Source organism: Quercus robur, chromosome 4, assembly GCF_932294415.1.
Source record: "Quercus robur chromosome 4, dhQueRobu3.1, whole genome shotgun sequence".
Taxonomy (NCBI): Eukaryota; Viridiplantae; Streptophyta; class Magnoliopsida; order Fagales; family Fagaceae; genus Quercus; species Quercus robur.
The window spans coordinates 62,801,769-62,826,663 of NC_065537.1; the positions used below are offsets into that span (position 1 = coordinate 62,801,769).

The 24,895-nt window shown below is 33.7% G+C and overlaps 1 protein-coding gene across 2 annotated transcripts in view; it reads right to left on the reverse strand.

Annotated features, from left to right (window-relative positions):
• LOC126723271 (uncharacterized protein At1g28695-like) overlaps positions 1–24,895 on the reverse strand; it is an 81,638-nt gene that overhangs the window by 53,173 nt on the left and 3,570 nt on the right. Inside the window, exon 3 of one of the 2 annotated variants that reach the window (XM_050426601.1) lies at positions 21,301–21,681. In XM_050426601.1, the coding sequence (XP_050282558.1) occupies positions 21,301–21,681 (381 nt within the window). Of the gene's footprint in view, positions 1–21,080; positions 21,682–24,895 lie in introns of those variants that run through there. The other variant, XM_050426599.1, reaches the window with a different exon arrangement.

Below are 24,895 nucleotides of genomic sequence, written 5' to 3' on the forward strand. Positions count from 1 at the left end.
GTATGAAAAATATCTGGGTTTGCCAGCATTGGTGGGGCGTGCCAAAAAACAAAGCTTTGTCTACATCAGAGAAAGAGTTTGGAGAAAATTACAAGGTTGGAAGGAGAAGCTCCTTTCACAGGCTGGTGGAGAGGTGCTTATCAAAGCGGTCATTCAGGTGATTCCTACCTACACTATGAGTTGTTTCAAGCTCCCTAAAGGTCTGATCAAGGAACTAGAAACTCTCATTCGAAAATTCTGGTGGGGGTACAACAGAGATAGTAAAAAAGTACATTGGGTTAAGTGGGAGAGATTGTGTGAAGATAAGGAGAAGGGAGGGATGGGATTTAAAGACATTGAAAAATTTAATGATTCTTTGTTGGCCAAGCAGGTTTGGCGTATGATTAATAATCTGGATTCTTTATGCCATAAAGTGTTCAAAGCTCGATTTTTTCCGGATTGTTCAATCCTTGAAGCTAAGGATTCTACTTTGGGGTCCTATGCATGGAAGAGCATTATAAGTGCTAGGGATGTGATTCGGGAAGGGATGGTTTAGAGGATTGGGAATGGGCAATCCATAAGAATAAGGGAGGATAAGTGGCTGCCGGTTCAATCCAACAGGTTGGTCATCTCATCTCTTCCCTCAGTTGCACCAGAAACTAAGGTGAGCTCCCTAATCAATCCGGAGTTGAGAGGGTGGAATTCGACCTTGGTGAATCAGCTTTTCCTACCCCATGAAGCCACTGTTATTTGCGGCATGCCCTTGAGCATAAGACTTCCGCCTGACAAAATTATTTGGGGCCTCACTTCTTCGGGTATGTTCACAACAAAGAGTGCATACAAGCTTCTTGTTTCTCGTAACTCTACTAACCTTGCAGGTACATCATCATCTAAGAATCAGAGGTTGTTCTGGAGAAGTTTATGGCAACTTAGAGTGCCAAACAAGCTCAAGCACTTTTCCTGGCGTGCGTGCAACGATGCCTTGCCCATAATGACCAACCTGGTTCGGAGACATATTGCCACCACAGAGGTTTGCAGCGCCTATCAAGCTCAGCCCGAGGACACCCTCCACGCCCTATGGTCTTGCACGAAACTTGAACCAGCCTGGAGCTCATTTTCTTGGTCCTTGCACTTAGCTAATGCCCATGCTTTAAGCTTTCAAGAACTTCTTCACCGATACATGCAGATCAAGGAAGATTACAGAGCCGAGATCTTCGTCATCATTGCCTGGATGCTGTGGAACCGATGCAATGCTCTGAGACTCAACCTTCAAGTCCAGCCTCTCAACCGTATTAGCTCTTTGGCCGGAAGTTACCTTCAAGAATATCTGGACGTCCAAGATCATACACCAGCTGCTACAGGCCCTTCTTTGCCTCAGCAATGGCAGCCACCTGATGAAAATAAGTTCAAAGTTAATTTTGATGTTGCGGTCTTCAAGTCTTGTAACCAAGCAGGGCTAGGTGTGATCGTCCGGGACTGGCATGATGAGGCTATTGGAGCATTATCCACGTCAGTTCCTGTAGCTCAAACAGTTGTGGAGTTAGAAGCCCTTGCTTGTCGCCGAGCGGTGCTGTTTGCGGTGGAGCTAGGCCTTCAAGATGTTGTCTTTGAAGGTGACTCCCTCCAGGTGATCCAAGCTCTTAATCTGGACAGCACAGATCACTTGACTTATGGCTACATTCTCGAGGATATCCGAACTCAAGTTGCTGCTCTTTCTTCTTTTGAATTTATTTTTAATACTAGGCACTGCAACGTTGTAGCAGATGCACTAGCCAAAAAAGCCAAGAATTGTAGGGAGACTCGGTATGGACTGATTTCATGCCTGAGGACATCGCTTCTCTTATAATCTTTGACATTCATTGAGTTGTTTTCTTGTGGAATAAAAGCTCAGGCTACTAATAGTCTGGTTTCTCAAAAAAAAAAAAAAAAAAAAACATTTATATGAGCTTGATATTGTATCAATAGATTGATATTGTGAGGAACAACATTACTGTTGTCATGCTTGACATCTCCTTTTTGTATAAATCCTCCATCATCTCTTCTTCTATAAATTGGATATCCATTATCATCAATTGTCGTCTCGTTGTAGTGAATGTCATGAGTAGATCAGGATTACCTGCCCATCTACATATTGCCATGGCATCTTGATAGTTTTGTATCATATATCTTGGTCCACCTGTAAAAGTTGTAGGGAGAACTATTCTTTTACCAAGTGATTTACGACTTGTGCCACCTCTAACAGCAGCATCACGCACGTTCTTGTACAAATCAGCTCTTAATTGTGGCTGTTTTTTTGTGTATAAACCTTAGTCTTGCTTCTTCAATAGCTGTATATGCATCAACTATGAATTGTTGGAAGAGTCGACCACCACAGAGAATTGTTTGTCCTTCATTTCTTCGATGTTGAATCCTATATGCGTAATACTCCCTCACTGTAATAGTTTCTCGCTTTGTTTTTCTTCTTCCTTCATTATTGAACTAAGGAATGCCAATGTAGAAACCATCTTTTCCAAAAGGAAACAGTATTGGATACTGCATAGCCATAAATGACACTTAAATGAATAGGAACAAAATCCAAATCTTGAAATCTGTCTCTTGCCATGCGAAAAACCACTGTAAGCTTGTTGTGCTCAGCAAACATTTTCCTTCGTCCTTCAATAATTCTTGGATCAATCTTCTCAAATTTTTTTACGCTTACTATATGATTTATTTTTTATTTTTTATAAAGATACACTTACTTTATAATAACAATGAATTAGAGATAAGAATGAATTATAAATTATAGGATTCTTTTCAAATTTTTTTACGCTTACTATATGATTTTTTTTTTTTTTTTTAGAGATACACTTACTTTATGATAACAATGAATTAGAGTTCTGATTAATCTAATATCCATTTAGAAATTATAGAAGTAAAATTATATATATATATATATATTTTTTTTTTTTCTTAAAATCTAAAAATTTAATAAAATTTCTGTAATTTGGCAAAGTCACTTGGTGGAACCACGGTGTCTAAGCCCAACTTTTATTATATATATATATAGATAGAGAGAGAGAGAGAGATAGATAGATAGATAGATTAAACATTTGTTAAATATTATCCCTTAATTTGAGGAAATATATCATAAGAAATAATATGAATTAATTTACTAATTAATTGCTCTTAAGATGTTAATAATAGACATTTGGTTAGAATAGAAGTCAAAAAGGTTGTTTATATATTTAGAAAGAAAATGTGATTTTTTGTCTGGGATTTAAGTTTAGAATTTTTTATAATAGACTTTTAGTTTGAATATAATTTAAAAGTGTTCAAGTTTAAATGATATGTTTGATCTAAATTAAACAATTGCTAAATATTATCCCTTAATTTGTGGAATTATATCATAAAAAATAATATAAAAGTAATTTATTAATTATTTGTTCTTAAAATATTAATAATTGACTTTTAGTTAGAATAGAAATCAAAAAGTGGTTTTTTTTTTTAAGAAAGAAAACGTGGGTTGTTGTTTGGGATTAAAGTTTAGAATTTTTTTTATAATAGACTTTTAGTTTAAATAAAATTTAAATTTGTTGAGGTTTTAATAATAAACTAGTATGTAGCCCCGTGCTACCGCACGTGAATGGATATATTATTAATCATGAGTTTATTTATGTTTAAAAGGCTCAGTTAAGTCTAAATTCATATTATTAACCAGAAAATTTCATTAACAAAACTTAGCAGTATATATATTTTACACAGAAAGATGAACCTTGGTGACAATGTTTATCCAAAAGATCCATTCACGCTTTTGAATCTTCAATCTCTAACGGTGATTGAAATTTTCGCAGCTCAAAAAATTTAAAATTTAAAAAAAAAAAAAAAAAAAAACTCTCAGAGTTGTACTCATTTTGTAGTTTTACGATGGATCATTTTGTAACATGATGGACATTTGTGTGAAGAAAAAACCTCTGAAGTTCCATGGTTGATAAAAGAAATTCTCTCCAATCTCTTTTTATAGAGAGATGGGTTTGTGCGTGTTTTTATACATCCTTCATAGTTGTATTATCACGAAACAGGTCCAATGGATTTAGATTGGTACTACCGATTCCCAAAACATGAGTGTTTAATGTGTTATTAATTTCATCTCATTGGCTTCTGCACATGATAGCAAAATTAAAAATAATTAGATTGTACACGTGTATAATAAAATTGGAATGAACAATTGGAATGATAATATATGATAGTAACAACAATAGGAAAACTCAAATAAAATTTCGAATTAAATTGTAACAATCTGAATAAAAAATTACAGTAGAAAGACAGGGTGGAGTGATCCACTCCAAGAAGGTGACCAAACTTGCGTAAATATAGAATAATAAATCTCTCTCCGGAAAATTTACATTGTTCATAACCTTTACCTTCACTGAACATTTTAAAAACATAGTGACTCACATCTGCCATCCAGACATCTACAGTCGGGTCCTCTCCAATTCACGTGAGATTTCATTGATCACTAATTTCCTTTGCAGCCTACAAAAAGTATCATCCATCGGTCCACAACAGTGCTTTCTTCATTGTTATAGGTGCCCAACCTGAACAAAAAGCCAAATATAAGGATAGTGAATTTTAGGCATAATGTGCATCTAATCACATATTAGCAATTTATAACAAATGTAAAGATGCAAACTTTGTAAGTGAATAGTAAACAAAACTCATCATCAGAACCAAGAAGAAAGTACTTTAATCCGAAACTCAGTGCAAATGTAAAGATGCAAACTTTGTAAGCAATTTATAACAAAGATGCAAACTCTGGCTTTGCTATCTATTTGGAAATTATGCAATGTACCCAAACCAAGTTTTTATCACCGATATTAATAATCTCTTTGGTTTTCACGTTTGACTACAAAATCAAGAAAACAACTTAATTAGCACAGTAACTCACTTGACCCGATACATAGAAGTGGTTTTAATGAGAATGAGCCCACATACATTTAGCCACATGATGCAAAATTCAACTTCAATTTCAGATTCTAGACACATGGCACAAAATTAGAGTTCTAATTTGGAATTCAATTTCACACTCTCTCTGCTTCACCTATTATTTTATATATAGATTTTTACCTAAATTAAAAAATTGTTAAATATTATATCTTAATTTGAAAAAAATATAACCTAATAAATAATATAAAATTAATTTACTAATTAGTAAAAATAGTCACTTTATGCAATCATGACTTTTAAACTTAACTTTTATTATATAGTATATGATTATGGGGGCCAGTTAATCAGGAGGTACTGTTAAGGTTGTACTAACTGGGCTTATGGCCTAATCCGAGAACATTAGACCATTCGAGGATGTCCAGATGAAATTATAAGAGGAACGGAGTAAAGAGAAGAGTAGAGATAATAAGAGATAAGTACAACGAATGTCCGAGGAGAAAAGCCATCTCGGTAACAAGGGTCCGAGGTCAGTAAGAGTGTTATATCATCATGGACCTTCTTCGAAGTTACATCACAACTAAGGGTTGGATGTTGGACAAGGGGTAAGAAAAGAGAAGGGCAAACAAATATCTACAAAAGCTACTACCTCCGCATTAAATGCCTCTCAACCAACTCTCTGACCGCATTAATGTGGAGGTGATGCCTGAACAAGGGTTAAGCAACCTTACAGCTACTAGTTGATGGTTCTGGGAGGTGTTGGATGGGACAGGATGGAGTTCCCCGAATCTAACCTACACGTGTGTGGTAGGGATGATACCAAGATTGTAGTATATAGCATGAGAAGATGTACTAAAAAAAGGAGGAGAGATTAGGGAAGAAATCCAAAAAAACTATTTCGATAAGATTGTGAACTCTTGTAAAGCTGTTAAAAAACAAGACAATATAATATAAGTTCCTCAGGCCACTTCGAAGACAGATTTTCTTATTTTACTTGTGTTTAGTAGCCTTAAATTAGCAAATTTTATCGTTTTTCTTCTGGAGTAGATCTAGTTCTTTCATCCATGCTCTATAAATTTATTGTTTGGGCTTCTTGGGCTTAAATCCAATCCTGTATTGGGTCCAATCCAATTCCAGTCTTTACAATTGGCACTGTCTGTAGGAAGAGCTTGATCTAGTCTAAAGGAGATTTGGTTACAACGTTCATGATAGAGGAGGCAGGACCACACCAGGTAGATGTTAATCTACATCAAGCAGAATTAAGGGGTTCTCAGCATAGCAATCCGTGTAGGAACCCTGAACAGAAAGGAGGCCGTGAGGGAAGTGTGCACACAACTCACACCAATAAAAGTCAATCTCGAGGGAAGAGCCACGTTTCCCATGCAAAGAATGACAGAGACATGCAACGTGAAATCGATGATTTGAATAGGGAGTTGCGTCATGCTCGGCGAAGACATTCATCGCCCAGCTCCGAACCATCCTCTGAAGAGACAGATGGTGCTAGTTATAGACAGAGATGCAGAACTCCGCCTAGCAAGACCTTTTCCTATAAAGAGGAGTACCACCATAAACGTAGGTACAAAAGCCGCCTTGCAAAGGCCTGGAGAACGATGCCATGAACAAGGGGCTGAGTCAAGTTTCTAAGTCACCCTTCACACGAAACATAGAAGATGCGAGACTTCCTTGGTGATTTCATCAACCCACGTTCACCATTTATAATGGTCGGACAGACCCGGTAGAACACGTTAGCCATTTCAGTCAAAGGATGGCCGTTCACTCCAAAGATGAAGCCTTGATGTGTAAGGTCTTTCCATCTAGCTTGGGCCTGTTGGTGATGAGGTGGTTCAACGGTTTAAGGGCGAACTCTATTAACTCTTTTAAGAAACTCACCCGGGCTTTTGGTGCTCGCTTTATTACTTGTAGCAGGGTTCCTTGGCCTTTGGGATCCTTATTGTCTATGTCCATGCGGGAGGGTGAGACTCTAAAGGCTTATTGAAATAGATACTGGGAGATGTTTAACGAAATAGAGGGAGAGTACAATGATGTGGCCATTAGCACTTTTAAGGCTGGTCTTCCAGTTGAGCACGATTTAAGGAAATCTCTAACTGGTAAACCTGTTACTAGTGTACGCCAACTGATGGATTGGATTAACAAGTACAGAAGAGTAGAAGAAGACCAACTACAGGGGAAAGGAAAGGCTAAGGTGATCCCTCAAGAGAGGAGAGATTTTAGGTCGAACTGGTACAATAATATCCGACCTCGGAAAGACTTTGTTGGGCAGTCAGGATCCGCCAATACCCAGGTGGTTAACGCTGTGTTTCGAGAGCCAGTACAACAGGTATTGGGGAAGATTAAGAATGAGTCGTTCTTCAAATGGCCAAACAAAATGGCAAGAGATCTTATGAGACGCAACCAGAACCTTTATTGCCACTATCATTAGGATCATGGACACATAACTGAGGATTGTAGAAATTTATAGGACCATTTGGACCAATTAGTCCGAGAAGGGAAGTTGAAGCAACTCTTGCATCATTCCAGTGGTTGGGTAAGCCAAACGGGCTCGGAGCTTCAGGGAGATGCTTCTTCAAGACTCCCTCTTGGCACAATAAACGTTATTTTTGCTGCCCCGGGAGGGACTGGATCTTGTCCTTCCAAGGTAATGTCGATATCCCATTAATAAGCCAAGGAGTCTAGTTCGATGCCTAAGAAAGCCAAGATGGGTATCCTATTAGTGTTAGGTTTTTCAAATGAAGACAAAGTTGGAACCATACAGCCCCATGATGATGCCCTAGTGGTTACATTGAGAATTGGTGGGTATGATGTGAAAAGGGTGATGATTGACTAAGGCAGCATTGCTGACATAATGTACCCTGACTTGTATAGGGGGCTAAATTTGAAACCTGAGAACTTAACAGCCTACAGTTCTCCTCTGGTGAGTTTTAAAGGTAAAATGGTCGTCCCAAAAGGTCAAATCAGATTACCTGTGCAAACTGGTACGGATGAGGTGGATGTGGACTTCATCGTCGTAAATGTTTTCTCTCCCTACAAGGCCATTATGGGCAGACGCTGGCTTCATACCCTGGGGGCTATCTCCTTTAATCTTCACCAGAAGATGAAGTGCCCATCCGGAGACCAGGTTTTGAAGATAGTAGGAAATCAAATTGCTGCCCGACAATGCCTGGTAGCGGCTATCCAACATCGGCCTGAGGCGGAGACCTCAACCACCACTAATAATGGTTTCTAGCAATTAGAACCCCGACGTTACCCTTCAACGAACCTGTCGACGAGGCGAAATGTGAAGATCTAGAGAGGGTAATTGTTGGTGATGATTCGGAGAAATTCTTTCAGGTTGGAGCTAAACTGCCTTTGCAGGAGAAAGAGCAAATGGTTGAGTTCATCAGAGAAAATGTTGATGTGTTCACATGGAGTACGTATGAAGCCCCGGGCATAGACCCAAGTTTCATCTGTCATCATTTAAATGTTAACCCTTCCATCATTTCGAAGAGGCAGCCACCTCGGCGTCCGTCAAAAGAGCACGCTGAGGATGTCAGAAATGAAGTAACCAAGCTCAAGCATGCAGGGGCTATTAAGGAATTTTTTTATCCTCAATGGTTAGCCAACACGGTGGTGGTGAAAAAGAAGACTGGAAAATGGCGTGTATGCGTGGACTTCACGGATCTCAATAAAGCCTGTCCCAAGGACCCTTCCCTAAGCCTCAGATTGATCAGTTGGTGGATGCAACGGTCGGTCATCCTCGGATGAGTTTTTTGGATGCCTTCCAAGGATATCACCAAATACCGTTAGTATTGGATGATCAAGAAAAGACAGCTTTTGTCACTCCCATTGGAAATTATCACTATAAAGTGATGCCTTTTGGTTTGAAAAATGTGGGGTCTACTTATCAACGGATGATGACCAAAATGTTCAAACCACAATTGGGTAGGAACATTGAAGTCTATATTGATAATATGGTTGTAAAGAGCAAAGTGGTGTCTGAGCATGTGGGAGATCTTATGAGCATTTTTGGAATTCTGAAAAAGTACAAACTAAGTCTGAATACTTCAAAGTGTTCATTTGGTGTAGACTCCGGAAAGTTCTTGGGATACATGGTGACTCACAGGGGAATCGAGGTGAACCCAGATCATATTAAGGCCATTAACGGCTTGCAAGCACCTCAGAACCCCAAGGAGGTCCAGAAACTGACAGGGATGACTGCCACTTTGAATCGATTTATCTTTAGGTCAGCTGATAGGTGCAGACCCTTCTTCCTTTTACTGCATAAATGGAAAGGATTTGAATGGACCAAGGAATGTGCTATAGCATTTTAGCAGCTGAAAGAGTACCTATCTCGGCTGCCTATCATGTCCAGTCCTGAGGTGGACGAGGTCCTATTTGCCTATCTGGCGGTAGCCTCTCATGCAGTAAGTTTTGTTTTGATACGAGAAGACAGTGGCATCCAAAGACCAGTCTATTATGTAAGTAAGTCACTTCATGAAGCCGAGGTGCGGTACTTATCACTGGAAAAGGCCATCTTGGCAGTAGTGCATGCTACACGAAAACTCCCCAATTATTTCCAGGCACACACCGTGGTGGTTCTAACTCAATTACTGCTCAAGTCCATACTTCGAAGTGCAGATTTTACTGGGAGGATTGCTAAATTAGGCATGATTCTAGGGGCTTTTGACATCAAATATATGCCTCGTACCTCTGTGAAAGGCCAGGTCTTCGCCGATCTAGTAGCCGAATTTGCTAAACTTCCAGAAGAAGCAGAGGTGAAGTAACATGGCATGGATGAAAAATCAGTTGGCCTAATCTCCACACAAGACTCCTCATTCTGGAAAGTACATGTGGATGGAGCAGCGAACCAGCGAGGAGTAGGAGCGGGGCTAGTTCTAATATCCCCTGAAAAGATCATCATTGAAAAGTCTTGAGGTTGGGATTCTCGGATACAAACAACGAAGCAGAATATGAAGCTTTGCTGATGGGAATGGCTATGGTCCAGAAAATGGGTGGAAAGATAGTGGAAATGTTCTCGGATTCAAGACTGATCGTAGGCCAAGTAAAAGGGGAACTGGAAGTCCGAGATATAAGAATGCAAGAATATTTGGGTCAAGTTAGGCGTATGCAAACAAAATTTGATGATGGCACGCTTTGGACACCAAAGCGTCAGGAGCTTGCCTTGAGCAGGTAAAAAGACATATAGGAGGTCAGGAATACAGAATAGGACCATAAACAAGAGGGGCTGAGGACGTCAAAATCATCCTTTTATCCCGAGGAGTCAAAAAGCAAGATTTTGAAGGGCTATTGCGGGGACCAGTTAATCAAAAGGTACTGTTAAGGCTGTACTAATTGGGCCTATGGCCCAATCCGAGGACATTAGACCATCCAAAGATGTCCAGATGAAATTATAAGGGGAACGGAGTAAAGAGAAGAGTAGAAATAATAAGAGATAAGTACAACGAATGTTCGAGGAGAAAAGTCATCTCGGTAACAAAGGTCCAAGGTCAGTAAGAGTGCTATATCATCATGGACCTTCTTCGACGTTACATCACAACTGAGGGTTGGTCGTTGGACAAGGGGTAAGAAAAGAGAAGTGCAAACAAATATCTTCAAAAGCTGCTACATTCGCATTAAATGCCTCCCAACCAACTCTCTGGCCGTATTAATGTGGAGGAGATGCCTGAACAGTGGTCAAACAGCCTTACAGCTACTAGTTGATGGTTTTAGGAGGTGTTGGATGGGACAGGATGGAGTTCTCCGAATCTAACCTACATGTGTGTGGTAGGGATGATACCAAGATTGTAGTATATAGCATAGGAAGATGTACTAAAAAAAGGAGGAGAGATCAGGGAAGAAATCCAAAAAAACTATTTCGATAAGACTGTGAACTCTTGTAAAGCTGTTAAAAAACAAGACAATATAATATAAGTTCCTCAGGCCACTCCGAGGACAGATTTTCTTATTTTACTTGTGTTTAGTAGCTTTAAATTAGCAAATTTTATCGTTTTTCTTCTAGAGTAGATCTAGTTCTTTTTATCCACGCTCTATAAATTTATTGTTTGGACTTCTTGAGCTTAAACCCAATCCTGTATTAGGTCTAATCCAATTCTTGAGTCCAATCCAATTCAAGTCCTTACAATGATATTGGTGTTAGATATTGAATTAAACTAATTAATTATCATTGATTTCTATTAGATCACAATGTTTAATTCTTGATTTTCGTAGCCATTAGATTCCTTGAGCTAATTTACTTGTGACAAGTCGTGTTCTAGAAGTGTAGTTGTAGACTCGTTGCAGTCCCTTTGATATAAATGAAGTATGAATACGTGACAGTGACACAGACATACAACACCGACGTTAGTGTCACAGTCACTCACACTGACACAGTGCAGAAGTGTTGGGACAAGTCACGAGTGGTGCATATCTAACCAGAAAAGTACAGTCATAAATTCTTTGGTCATAAAACGCGGATGTCAAAACGTATTTCCACGTTTTCAACTAAGGGTGCGTTTGTTTTGGGAGAAAATGATTTTAGGAAATCATTTTCCCCCAAACCCGCGTGTTTGGTAGCAACGGAAAATGAAATTTTCCGAAAAACCATTTCCTGTTGACCAAAATTTACTCCTTTGACCCGGAAATGATTTTACATTTTCATTTTTACTTCAAATCATTTCTGGGTCACGCGCAAGAGAGAAAGCGAGAGCGAGAGAAAGAACGAGAGCTCAGCCAAATGCCGATCCAGCCAACGAGCAAGAGAAAGAAAGAAAGCACTCCCTCCCACTTCGCCGTTAGACTTCGCCGGCGAACCCAGAGAGAGATCGAATCCAGAGCCCAAATCGCAACCCAGAGCCCACTTCGCCGTTCGACTTCGCTGGCGAACCCAGAGAAGGATCGAACCCAGAGCCCAGATCGCAACCTAGAACCCACTTCGTCGTTCGACTTCGCCGGTGAACCCAGAGCCCTTCGACTTCGCACCCTTCGACTTCGCCGTTCGACTTCGTATCGCACCCAGATCGCAACCTTCGACTTCGCCGGCGAACCCAGAGCCCTTCGACTTTGCCGTTCGACTTCGACTTTGAATCTCAATTGAGAAATGGTTGGGTTTTGATGAATTTGATTGGATTTGATGAATTTTTTTTGGTTGGTTTTTGTTTCGGTGTTTATCAATTGAGAAATGGGATTATATATTCATTTGGCAACCGAGAAAATGTGAGAAAATGTGTTTTCTATGGTATTTTCAAGAACACAACCAATCACCAGAAAATATTTTTTGAAATTTTTTTTGAAGTGCAACCAAACACATGAAAACATTTTCCTTTTCGGAAAATAGCATTTCCGGAAAATGGAATATTTTCCGGAAATGCTTTTACACGAACCAAACACAACCTAAGTTGCGGTTTGGATCTGCGTTTCCTACATTGCGTTTTCCATTTTCACTTTTTTTTTAGTTGATTTTGTTGACTTTTCAATATGAACAGTATATTTGTATATTGTTTACGAATCTACAAATTTCAATTTTCAATAACTTTTCCATTAAAAATAAGTTTCAAGGTACTATTTACACATTTAAAAATTATTTTGTTACAATATTTTCAGTTTTTAATTGTGAATTTCAGCAAATAAGTTCTATCCAAACGGATCCTAATTGTCAAAGCTTTAAATTGGTGATCAATTCATGGAGTTGAAAACGTTTATAATAATGCTATGACAGTTTAGTAATTCCATCTTTTTTTTTTTTTTTTTGGTGCATAACAAAACTATCTTAAATTCATCTCATTTGAAAAAATCAAATCCATTCGTTCACATGATCAATTACCAGCAGTTGAGTCTAAAAAATAATTAAATATCATAAATGGTGGTATAAGAAACTTCTTTTTTTTTTTTTTAAGATTTGTTTTTTGAGAAAGATAGGTAACACATTCACTTTTGTTATAGAATAAATCATAGGAATTTTGGTTCTTTGTTGTTTTTCAATTTATTGGAATAACAAAAAATCATAGTTTTTTCTTAAAAAAAATTTTATTTTAAATAAAATTGTTAGACATGAAAGTATTTTAGTGAGGACAAAGTTTGACTATAAACTTTATTGATTTGGTTACAATTCCTATTAAAAAAATTAACATAGTTACGTATTTTGAAAATCTAACAATTAGATTTCATGTTCTTTATATTTTTAATACGCATGTCAAACTTTATGCTAATTAAATGTTATTTAATATTTACTATTTGATGAATGAAGTTATTTTTTTATGCATAATTTTAGACTAAAGTTGAAATTTAAACATTTAATTGATATGACATAACTATTAATTTTTTATCTTCTGAAAATTTTACAAAAAAGGAAAATATAAGAAGAAAATTAGTTTGTAATCAAATTTTGTCAATTTAATAATGGAAATTCATAGTCAACTAGGAATCCGAATAGGATTCATATGTACCTTAAGGTAAAATTCAAAAAAAAATCCCAAACCTTAATGGGTTTAAAAATTTGAAGTCAAATTCATTTAAAAAGTTTCAAACCTTATAAGAATCAGGTTGGATTGAAAAGCCCATTAAACCCGATCCATTGTCATTCATTAAAGGACATGATTCTCAATTAATGTTTAGTACATACAGCTTTTTTTTGTTTTTATGTGACATGACAAGGTTTTGGGGCCTCACCCCGACGCCGCGTGCCTGCTTGGGGGGCATATCACCTAGACATGGCAAAACGGGCGGGTCGGGTCGGGTTCGGGTCGGGTCAATCGGGTCACGGGTCAAACGGGTCACGGGTCAAAAACGGGTCATTTTAAGCGGGTTGAAATCGGGTTCGGGTCAATCGGGTTGCGGGTCGGGTCGGGTTGGGTCGGGTTGACCCGTATTTTTCACATGAAATTTTTTATTTTTTATTTTTTATTTATTTTTTATTTATTTTTATAAAGAAAACAATATGTATTTGCCATTTGGATAGTTATGCAACATATTACTTGATGTAAAATGCATTATTTTGCATTCACTACTTATATCAAGAATAAACTCAGTTAAATTTATTAACATTTATTCAATAATTTTAAAATTATACAAATCCTAACATTGCTATCTAAAACAAAACAACACAAAGATAAGTAAAACAAATATACAAGTTTTATTTTTACACAATATCAACATTCCAAAAAAAAAAAAATTACAAATGACTTATTGGATAACTCATTTGATAAAGAATAAAAACATATAAGAAAGTTACAATTTTAAAAATTAATTTTATAATCTATTATCAATTGTGGTTGACACTCTATTTCAATTTGAGATATACATTAAAGTTTGATTGCTTACTTATTTATACCTAGTCTCTTTTATGAAGATCATATCATTGTTAAGCAGCACACACTTTAGGAAATATCATAATTTATTTTGAAAAGCCGTTTATTTTGAACATAAATTGTTAAAAAATAGATCTAAGCATTCATAATTTATGCTAATTTGATACTTTGGCTTTACTATTTTCACACTCGTGAATGTGTCTCACACATATCTACAATTTTAAATATGTTTTTAACTTTACTGTAACTGGATTATCTTGGCATGTACTTTGCTATTTGATATCTAAAAATCTTTACTCATTACAGAATGCTCAACCATTTATTTTTCAATTAATTTGCATGCAGTTATGTAAATGTATCAATTTTTTCCTTAAAACTCACAATAAACAATTAAACCAATATTGTCTTAATTTCACTATTTTTTTTACCAAAAAAAAAAAGTTTTAAAAAAATGGTTCGAGTTCGGGTCGGGTCGCGGGTCGGGTCGGGTTGACCCGCACAAAACACGGGTCGGGTCACGGGTCAACCCGTTTTTGCTTCGGGTCAAAAAAATCGGGTTCGGGTCGGGTATTTTTCGGGTCGGGTCAGAAAATTCTGACCCGTTTTGCCATGTCTAATATCACCATGCATGTTTGGAAAACATTAATATTTTTGGTTTAACAAATCTCTTATGTGATTGAGGTACAACACTTTTTCTTTTATTTATTTATCATATTTTTAATATTTTATTTTATTTTATTTGAAAATTTAATAATATTATATATATATATATATATACTATATATAATAAAATTTGAGCTTAAAAGCCTTAATTGCGCCAAACAACCACTCTCACTAATTAGTAAATTAATTATATATTATGTGTTACGTTATATTTCCCCAAATTATGGGATAATATTTAAAAATTATTTAATTTAGGTAAAATTTATTATTTTAAACTTCAACAAATTTAAATTATATTCAAACTAAAAGTGATGAAGTGCAGATTCGTCAGTCGTTGTGTGTGCGTCTAGATGGAGTCGTTCTTCTGTTTATGTCACCCTGATATGGTAAGGTAACTCCTTTAAGGTGGTTATCGGTGTGGTGCCTACCACAACGTCTCCGATACCAAAATCAGTATAAAAGAGTTTTTAGGAAATAAGAGAGTATTAAAATAACTAGCAGTGTTCTTAGATGTGTCTATGTACCTTGTGTTGGTGCTTGTGAGGGCCTTATATATGTTTCTACAGCCCCTAGTCGTTGTGGCAATTATTGTGGCTTTAATGCCTTTCTTGGTAACGCCTTGTGCTCAATAATATTGACTTCAATGGGCTTTCAACAGTCTATACAGCTGTCTTTGTAACCACCCGAGGTATTATTGCCCGTATTGAATGGCTTTGCTACCTTCGTCAATGGTGTGGACATTTGATCAGCTCGTCTTAGGGGATGACCTCGTTGGTAACGATAATATCGTCCATGGAAGTTGAGTTCGTCAGTCCCATCAAAAAGTTTATTATAAAAATTTTAAACTTTAATTCCAAACAAAAACCCACATTTTCTTAAAAAAAAAAAAAAAAAAAAAGGTCATGTTTTGACTTCTACTCCAATTAAAAGTCGATTATTAATATTTTAAGAACAAATAATAAATATATTATTTTTATATTATTTTTATGATATAATTCCTCTAATTAAGGGATAATATTTAGCATTTAGATCAAACATATGATTTAAACTTCAACAATTTTAAATTATATTCAAACTAAAAGTCTATTATCCAAAATTCTAAACTTAAAATTATTTAATTTAAATAAAACTAAAAGTATATCATTTAAATTTTCTAAAGTTAAATACCACATAACTCACGAATCATATCATAACATATTATATACTATACAACAAGCTATTTAGTATTTAAATTTCAATCATTATGTGAGCTCACCCCCATAAAAAAAAGTTGATTAAATTTGCCCAATGCAATGCCTCAAAATAGTAATCAACTCAAAGAACAAGAATAAGAAGACAAAGAATAGTGGTGGTGGGATTATGAGCACTGAAACCTTTGAATCTTTGATTCTCCAAACCAACTTTCAAAACTAACAAGGATATAGGATTTCACCATATGAATCAGGTATACCTACCTTTATTTTGTTTTGTTTTATTTAATTTAATTTATTTTTTTTTTTTTTTGTGAGGATGAGGTAAAGAAAAAAAAAATATTTGAAGTTGAAAAAAGAGTTAAAATAAGCCGAGTTTGAATTTTTTATTTTATTTTATTTTTATAAATTTTATGAAACGAAGTAGTTCCCAATATAAATCATGCTACACAATTGCCACAAGCTTGATCTAATGATTAGGAGGAAGAATAAGACGAGAAAGAGGACCACAGTAGCACCTAGGTATTAATCATTACCATTTTTTTCAAATATAAATGAAATAATGATCTTAAAAAAAATGAATAAAATAATGATCTTAAGTAAATGATTATTAAATACTATTAAGTAAATGAATCTATTTGTTTACTATTTCTTAAGTTTAAATACTACTAAAAAAAATACTAATTGATGTAAGCGGAAACATTTTAATTCTCTAATTCAATGAAATTAATTATGTTAGATTGGTGGGTTCCAGTTAGTTTAACTCGTAAAATCTCTGGTGGTTGAAACTCTTTTAAAAAAAATGTTAAATTGAAAACTAACGTTTTGCTCTTTGGGACCATATAAAATATTTAAATGAAAAAATATTTTCGATGTTTAGATTTATAGATAAACATTTTATTTTAATTTTTTTAACTGAAGCTTTTACTAAAATATTTTTTAAATTATTTTATGAATTGCATTTATATATTCAATCTAGGGCATTTTCATTTACACCTATGTGTATATTGTGGTTCTTTATGTTTTTTTTAATTATTGTTTAATATATATAAATTTGGAACTACAAATATAATTTTTTTATCATCTCACACAACATATATTTACTATATAACTTAAAGTAAAAGATTACTCACTTCCAAATATAAATATATATAATTTTATTTTTATTATCTATTTTATTATCTAATTTTAATGAAATTAAGAAAAATTTTCTTCTTTTCTTTAGTTTACATGTGATTCTTAATTAAGCCATGCATCGCACGGGTATAATAATAATAATAATAATAATAGTAAAATTTGCGTTTAAAAACCATGGTTGTGCCAAATGATTACCCTCACTAATTAGTAAATTAATTTTATATTATTTATTATGATATATTTCCTCAAATTAAGGGATAATATTTAACAACTATTTAATTTAGGTAAAATTTTATCTTTTAAATTTCAATAAATTTAAATTATATTTAAACTAAAATTCTATTATAAATTTAATCCCAAACAACTACCCATGTTTTCTTTCTTAAAAAAACCCTATGTTTTGACTTCTACTCTAACTAAAACTCTATTATCAATATTTTAAGAACAACTAATTAATTAATTAATTTTATATTATTTGTTATGATATAATTCCTCAAATTAAGGGATAATATTTAGCAATTGTTTAATTTAGATAAAACTTATCTTTAAACTTTAACAAATTTAAATTTTATTCAAACTAAAAGTCTATTATAAAAAATTCTAAACTTGAATCCCAAACAACAATCTACATTTTCTTTCTAAAAAAAAAAAATCTTTTGATGTCTACTCCAACTAAAAATCTATTATCAACATTTAAGAATAATTAATTAGTAAATTAATTTTTATAATTTTTTATGATATATTTCCTCAAATTATGAGATAATATTTAACAACTGTTTAATTTAAATGAAACTAAAAGCCTATCATCAAAATTTTCTAAAGTTAAATACTACACAACTCACATTTTCATTTTTGTTTTTTTTCCTCAAGTTGCATCTTATTAAATTAATATTTTATTAGGATATTAAGCTAAAAGACTTTTGACTAAGGGATAAGATTTACAATGATTTAATTTACTAATGTTCATGTTATACCCCTACTTTATTTTCAAAACTATTTGAAAAGAAAACTAACAAATATTTAAAAAATCAATATAATTGGGGCACCTTTTTAGTTAACTCATTAAGAATAACTCTTTTATAAAAAATTAAAAATTAAAAATTAAAAAAAAAAAAAACTGATAAATTTATTTAAGAGTAGTTTTGTAAATTTATACATTTTTATAAGACAGACAAGATAATAAATAATGTTTTCTTAAAAAGTTTGACTTTTCAAACAAGACAAAAAAATTAGAACAAAGAGAGTAAATTCATACATACCTTAAGGTCAAATTCAAAAGCTTTGAAGTCAAATTCATTTAAAAAGTTTCAAACCTTTATTATTAGAATGATGTTTAATCATAAATCCCATTAAACTTGGCCCATTATCATTTCATTAAAGAGCATGATTCTTAATTAATGTTTTGTATGTACCATTTCTTTTATGGGTGTTACTTCTTTCCAGTGTTCTGTGACATTGAACCTGCTACGATCATGACACATGTCATAATTGTAATGGGTCCAGTGTATTGGAGGCACTAGACAGAAGTTGTGCCCTTCTTTTATATTATTTGTTCCAACAAGGTGGGTGGAGAGGGGAATTCCGTGTTATAAAAGAGACCAGACCATGCAATTGAGCTACAAGACCTTTGTTTTTTTGTGTGTTTTTTTTTTTTAATCTTGCTCACCCATAGATACTTAGTACGAAGGGAGGTGTCACTAGACCATTAAAATCATTGGTGTGGTACAAGGCTCTTGGTGTCTATTTAGTATATATAGTGTGATACTTCTCATGACAAATTGCCTTACTTGGATGTGCCAAACATTTGATCTTGGAATGTCTTGAAATATTACTTACTTTAAAAATTCAATAATTATATATTTTTCAATTATATTTTATTTAATTTGAATAATTTGATAATGTTATATATATCTTATATAGTTGAGTTTAACTCTGGGAGTAATTTTAGAAACTGCTAATATTTTATTTCATCCTAAGAAAATTGAAATTTTTTGTGGTAGTCATGATTAATATGCAAATGCAAAGATGCAATATATCATGTCGAATTCAACAAACCATCTAACTTTCGGGGGAAAAAAAAAATTCCACACAATATCATACTATTACAGTCGCAGCTCACACTATCTACCGAATATTATGGCCCAAACGTGCACACTCTCCCTAGTTTCGGCCCAATTTTTTTTTTTTGTGTGTGTGTGTGTGTGTGTGTAGAAAGGAGTTTCGGCCCACAGTCATGACAATGGCTTCTACGTTTGTTTTTCTGTAGTGCATTTACATAAGTGAAAAAAAGAGCAATATTTTATTTGAGAAATAAAAATTTTTTTTTTTTTAAAAGGTGAGTTTGGCAAACTTTTTTGTTGAGAAATTTTTTGGAATAAAACTTATTTGCATAGTTTTTTATCAAAACTCACCTTCAATATAGTTTTTGATAACTTTTATGTTAAATATATGACAAAAAATTAAAAATTAGCTTTTTTTTTTTTTTTTTTTTTTTAAATTTTGATACAAGCAGAAATTTTACTCAAACTTAATCTAAGATACATGTGTGTAAAACTCCCTTCTGCAAACGTAAACCCCAGTCCTTACTCTCCACACTCCATAAGCACTTATACTTTCGGGGTGACTATCACACCAAATGTGTGCAATGGTAAAACTAGCTTTTAAAAAAAAAAAAAAAATTAATTAGATTATTTGAAAAAAAAAAAAAAAAAAAACCCTGAAACAAAAAGCAAAAAACCTTTTCTCAAACACGCTTAGGAATATTAGTGCTAGTTTAGATAGCACTTATTAGTGCTGTGTTTGCATTTGCTCAGGTTTTTTTTTTTTTTTTTTTTTCTTTTCAGCTGCAATGGTTGACCCGTTCTTCTGTGAACAGTGCACTTATGCATTGTTCACAGGTCCCACAAACTCCACTTTTTATCAACTTTTTCATTAAAAATTGGTCCTACAGTACTATTCACACATTTACAAATTATTTTACACAAACTCCACTTTTTATCAACTTTTTCATTAAAAATTGGTCCTACAGTATTATTCACACATTTACAAATTATTTTGTTACAGTATTTTCAATTTTCAGTTTCAGCAAAATAAGTTCTATCCAAATAGACCCTTATTAGCTTGCTTGTAATGGGCTTGTACATAACATCACTCTGTAACCTTTCCAATCTAATCATCTACTTTACCAGACAACACAAATATTTAAATGAAACAAAAAAGAAAGGAAGAAAAAAAAAAAAAAAAAAAACCAACACATTGCCATGAAATATTATTAAAGAGCTAATATTGATACATTTTCATAAACAATGATATCTAAGCTTATCTAAAAATAAAAAAAGAGATATTATAATTTTAAATATTCTTAATAAATTGTTATTCTTATTTTATCCAATAAACATATAAATTCATAAATAACTATATTATATGTATATATATAATTATTAGCGATAAATCCTAAATAGTATACTAGTATTAATTGGTATTCAAAATATTTCGATTCTCAAACTAACCAAAACGGCCTCGTACGGTATTTACTTCATTGGTCAAACCGTATACAGGACAATTTACCAACGCTAAATGCCAATTTACTAAGTGCAAAAGTTATCATAACAGAATAAGAGATAAGAGATATCATGAGGCAAAAATGTGGATCAAAATAATGCTAAGTAAATATAACACTCTATGGTCAAATCATGTATCAATCTATGTATATCAAATAAATTATAGTGAGTTCCAGTTAGCTCAACTGGTAAAGTCTCTGATGGTTGTATAAGAGACCTGGGGTTCAATCCCCGTCTACACCAAAAACTGATTGATGTCTTGGTCTGATGATAAAGAGCTATCATCAGGAGCGGACGCCATAGGTTGAAATTCTCTCAAAAAAAAAAAAAATAAATAAATTATATTCCCTTTATGAGTTTGAAAAATTGAAGCCACAAATAAAACAAACTATACATTAATTAACCCATAGTCGTACTAGCTACTTTCCATGATTTGTAACATCCCCAGTGTAATGACCACCTTAAATTTGCCGTTACATTAGCCAATCGTTTATAAGAAGCGTACTTCTTGAATCGCTTCCAATCACGAAGGACAGCCTTTAGATCATTCACCTTGGCACTAATACTTCTACAACAATTGGCGTGTACTGTAGCCACTGCCCTCAAATCCTCGCTATCTTGGCAAAACCCACTAAAATAACGGGTGTCTAAGAACCTTACACTAAGATTTAATTCTCTAATTATCCCCCCTCCTATCAGGTTTAATAACACATCTTGCTCTTTTTGTCCTGTTGAGTTGTCTTTCATGGCATACCATTTTTCTAATAATTTGATGGTCTTATTATTTGATCGAATGTAGTAGAAGCCAGTGTTGATAAGATGCTTTTCAGATTGCGAATCACCTAAAAAATTGTCAGTACTAATTTGAAGATCCTTGGTTTCATTTGTACTTAGCCTAATAAGGGGATTCCTTAGCCACATCACATCTGTATCCTGTTACAAAAAGTTCAACCATATAAGAATAGTATAATTTTTAAGAACATACAAATAAGGAGGGAAAAGAAAAAATAGAGAAAAAAGAAAAGAGCATTATGTTTATGGGCCTATGGCCTAGCATAAACTTGATTTGGTTTAGAAAGTTCAATATTTAACCTTTGCTTATCGTCAATTCATCGAAAGAGGTTAGATATGAAAAAAAGTATCATATAAGACAGTCTCTTAAGACTTCTCTTGCTCAAGATGTGTGGGTTCCATATCTGTGGATCTCACGAGCTAGAAATGAGAGGATGGTCTCATAATACAAATTCATGAGATATCCTCTCGTTAGATATGGGCCTAAATAGGGAGAGAGTATCATGATATCATCTAATGGAGTACTCCTCTCATATTTAGTAGATCCCATTACCATATATTAGTGGGAGTCATATATTTCAAGAGAAGCACTCCATGAGAGTCTCATAAGATAATTTTTCCCATCCAACCTAATGCTTAATAAAATGGTGCTCTATGAAATGAATTAAGCGGCACAAACTAAATTGAGCATCTAGCTATTTGAACAATCTATTATTTGGCTTAGGAATTAACAAACTAATCTTGAGCAATTTCATGATTTAAGGGGGGGGGGGGGGGGTGAAGATAGAGAATATGAGAATGTAAATACTTTGATTACACAATATGTGATTTATTTATTTTTGCCAAGTCACATTTCCCCCCTGAATATATAAAAGACTTTCTTTTGTAGAGGAAAAGAGAAAAACAAGGCTACGGAGTATGAGAAAAACTTAGATAGTCCTGGGACTATCTAAGTATCACTCATGGAGTATGGGTTCCCCTCCATCTAAAAGATTACAGGATACAAACAACAAATCCGCAAAGAGGCAAAAAAAAAAAAAAAAAGGCCCTAATGTGTTACAAAAGAAAGCCCAATGGTCTTATATAAAAAAGAGCCCAATCGGCTAAGTTATGTGTTACACATCTTTTTCCTAACGTGCTTACCAATGGGCTTCTATAGAAAAAGCCCAATCGGCTGTCTTACACATTTCAACTCTCTTTTTACGAGCTTATCTTTTTCTAGTGGAGGATAAGAGAAATTATTCCATATATGTTGGTTTATTAATTTTTAACTTGACCAATTTTATATAAAAATAGAGTGGCGTTATTTCACACACTTTGTTTCGCATGAATTGCACACATGCACAATTTTACATTGAACTCGTCTTGATTTCCAAACTGAAATCGTAACTTCAAGTAATGAGTTGAGTACAAAACTGTGTTTGAGTGTACTTTGTGTAACAATATATGTGCACTGGTTATTACCCTTAAAAATAAGAAAAATACTACGTTCATAACAATTTCACAACACTTTCATAATAAATCTTAAATGGAAAGTTGTTATTGACTTTTATGGGTGGGTAAAAAATTAATTTTAAAGTTGTAAATTTAAATTAAAACCAACAATAATTTACCACTTATAATTTACGGTGAAGTGTTCTAAAAATATTATGAATGTAACACTTCTCTAAAAATAATGAACACTAACGAGTTTATTAGATAATCATTCAAGTTTGTTTGTTTTTGTTTTTGTTTTGTTTTTTTTATTTTGTTTTTTGTTTTTGTTTTTGTTTTTTTTTTTTTTTTGTGTGGCTAATGTCACATGTGATGATTATTATTATGAATGTTTAAACTAATTACATTTTTTTTCCTTCTCTGTTTTTGTTTTCTTCTCTTCTCTTATTCTCCTCATCCTCCTTGATATATCTTTAAAAGAGTTTTATATGTGAAAAATTGAAAAATCATGGATTTATATGAGAATGGAAAATAATATTGTCATACAAAAAGATGTAACGATGATTTCCCTTTGGAATAAGAATGAAATAGAATTGTAGACGTGGTAGTGATTAGTGTTGGAGTTAGATTTGGAAAATTATAGTTTTTCATCCTAAACTATCACACCGATTACACTTAACCCTTTGAACTATTGAAATGCACAATTGCTAGTAATCCATGGGAGGAGAGAAAAAATTCATAAGGAAATGAGAGGAAAAATAAAAAACAATGAGAGGGAAAATTGTTTTTTAATGGAGAATGAAAAGAAAAAGGGAAATACAAAAATGAGAATCCTCAAATTTGGAGTTCTCATTTTTTGCTTCAGAAAATAAAAAATGCAACATAAGTTTTCGTGAAAATGCAAATCAAAAACCTGAAAATGTTACCAAACATCATTTATTTATTATTAGATGTATAATATTACTTTATTGAAATATGTAATATCCATTTTAAATAAAAATGTTAAACAGAGTCTAAATAACAATAACTTGAACTTGATTAAGTCTAATCAATATGATGAATGAGTTGATTATTTAGATAATGGGGTTTTTTATTTTTAATTTTTATTTTGAATTTATTATATAAAAGGTTTGGTACAATGATTGAGGGCAACACAAATAATTAGCATAGTATATGATCTCAACCAAAAACATTACCTTTTGAGCATATGGTCTGAGAATTAAATGTCCCCACGTTACAGTTTCTATTCTCGAATATGGAGACTTGTCTGAGTATAGTCAGTGTCTCATTTCGGGCTCATATTTAGATCTAACATGTGAAAGAAATTATAAAGCTGCATTCCAGCTATAGCTAAATTGTCACTTTTAGTGGTCTTCCAGAAAGTTTCAATCTAAAATCAAGTGAAGCTGTAGGTCATAAAAATCCTTGAAAGCTTTGGTCACTATCACTCACGATTTCAGTTCCTATTTACATGTGCACGGATGTGTTTCACAAAATGATGTGTGTATCAGAATTTGACCAATAATGCATAATCCAAATTCCAAAGTTCTTAGTATTGATTAATTTCTCATATGTTATTCTAGTAACACAGCTTTTATAGTACACCTAATTATAACTATCTTATATGGTAAATTATGACTGACTGCCTACTAATTACATATAGACCCATCACTATTTTTACACTACTCACAATCAGCCATATATAATAGTAGTAGAAAATGGTATCGTATAGTCTGGGGTGTAGACTTCTTGAATTGTCACATAATTCTCAATAGCAATGGCCCTCCAAAATTTTAATTTTCTACTACTATTTTGGTAATTTTAGGCTACAGGTCTGGTTCAACAAAGAAGTAATAGGCAATGGGCCCCTCAAAAAATATGACAACCCCCCAATTATTCCTAAGATCTCAACATAGTCCAA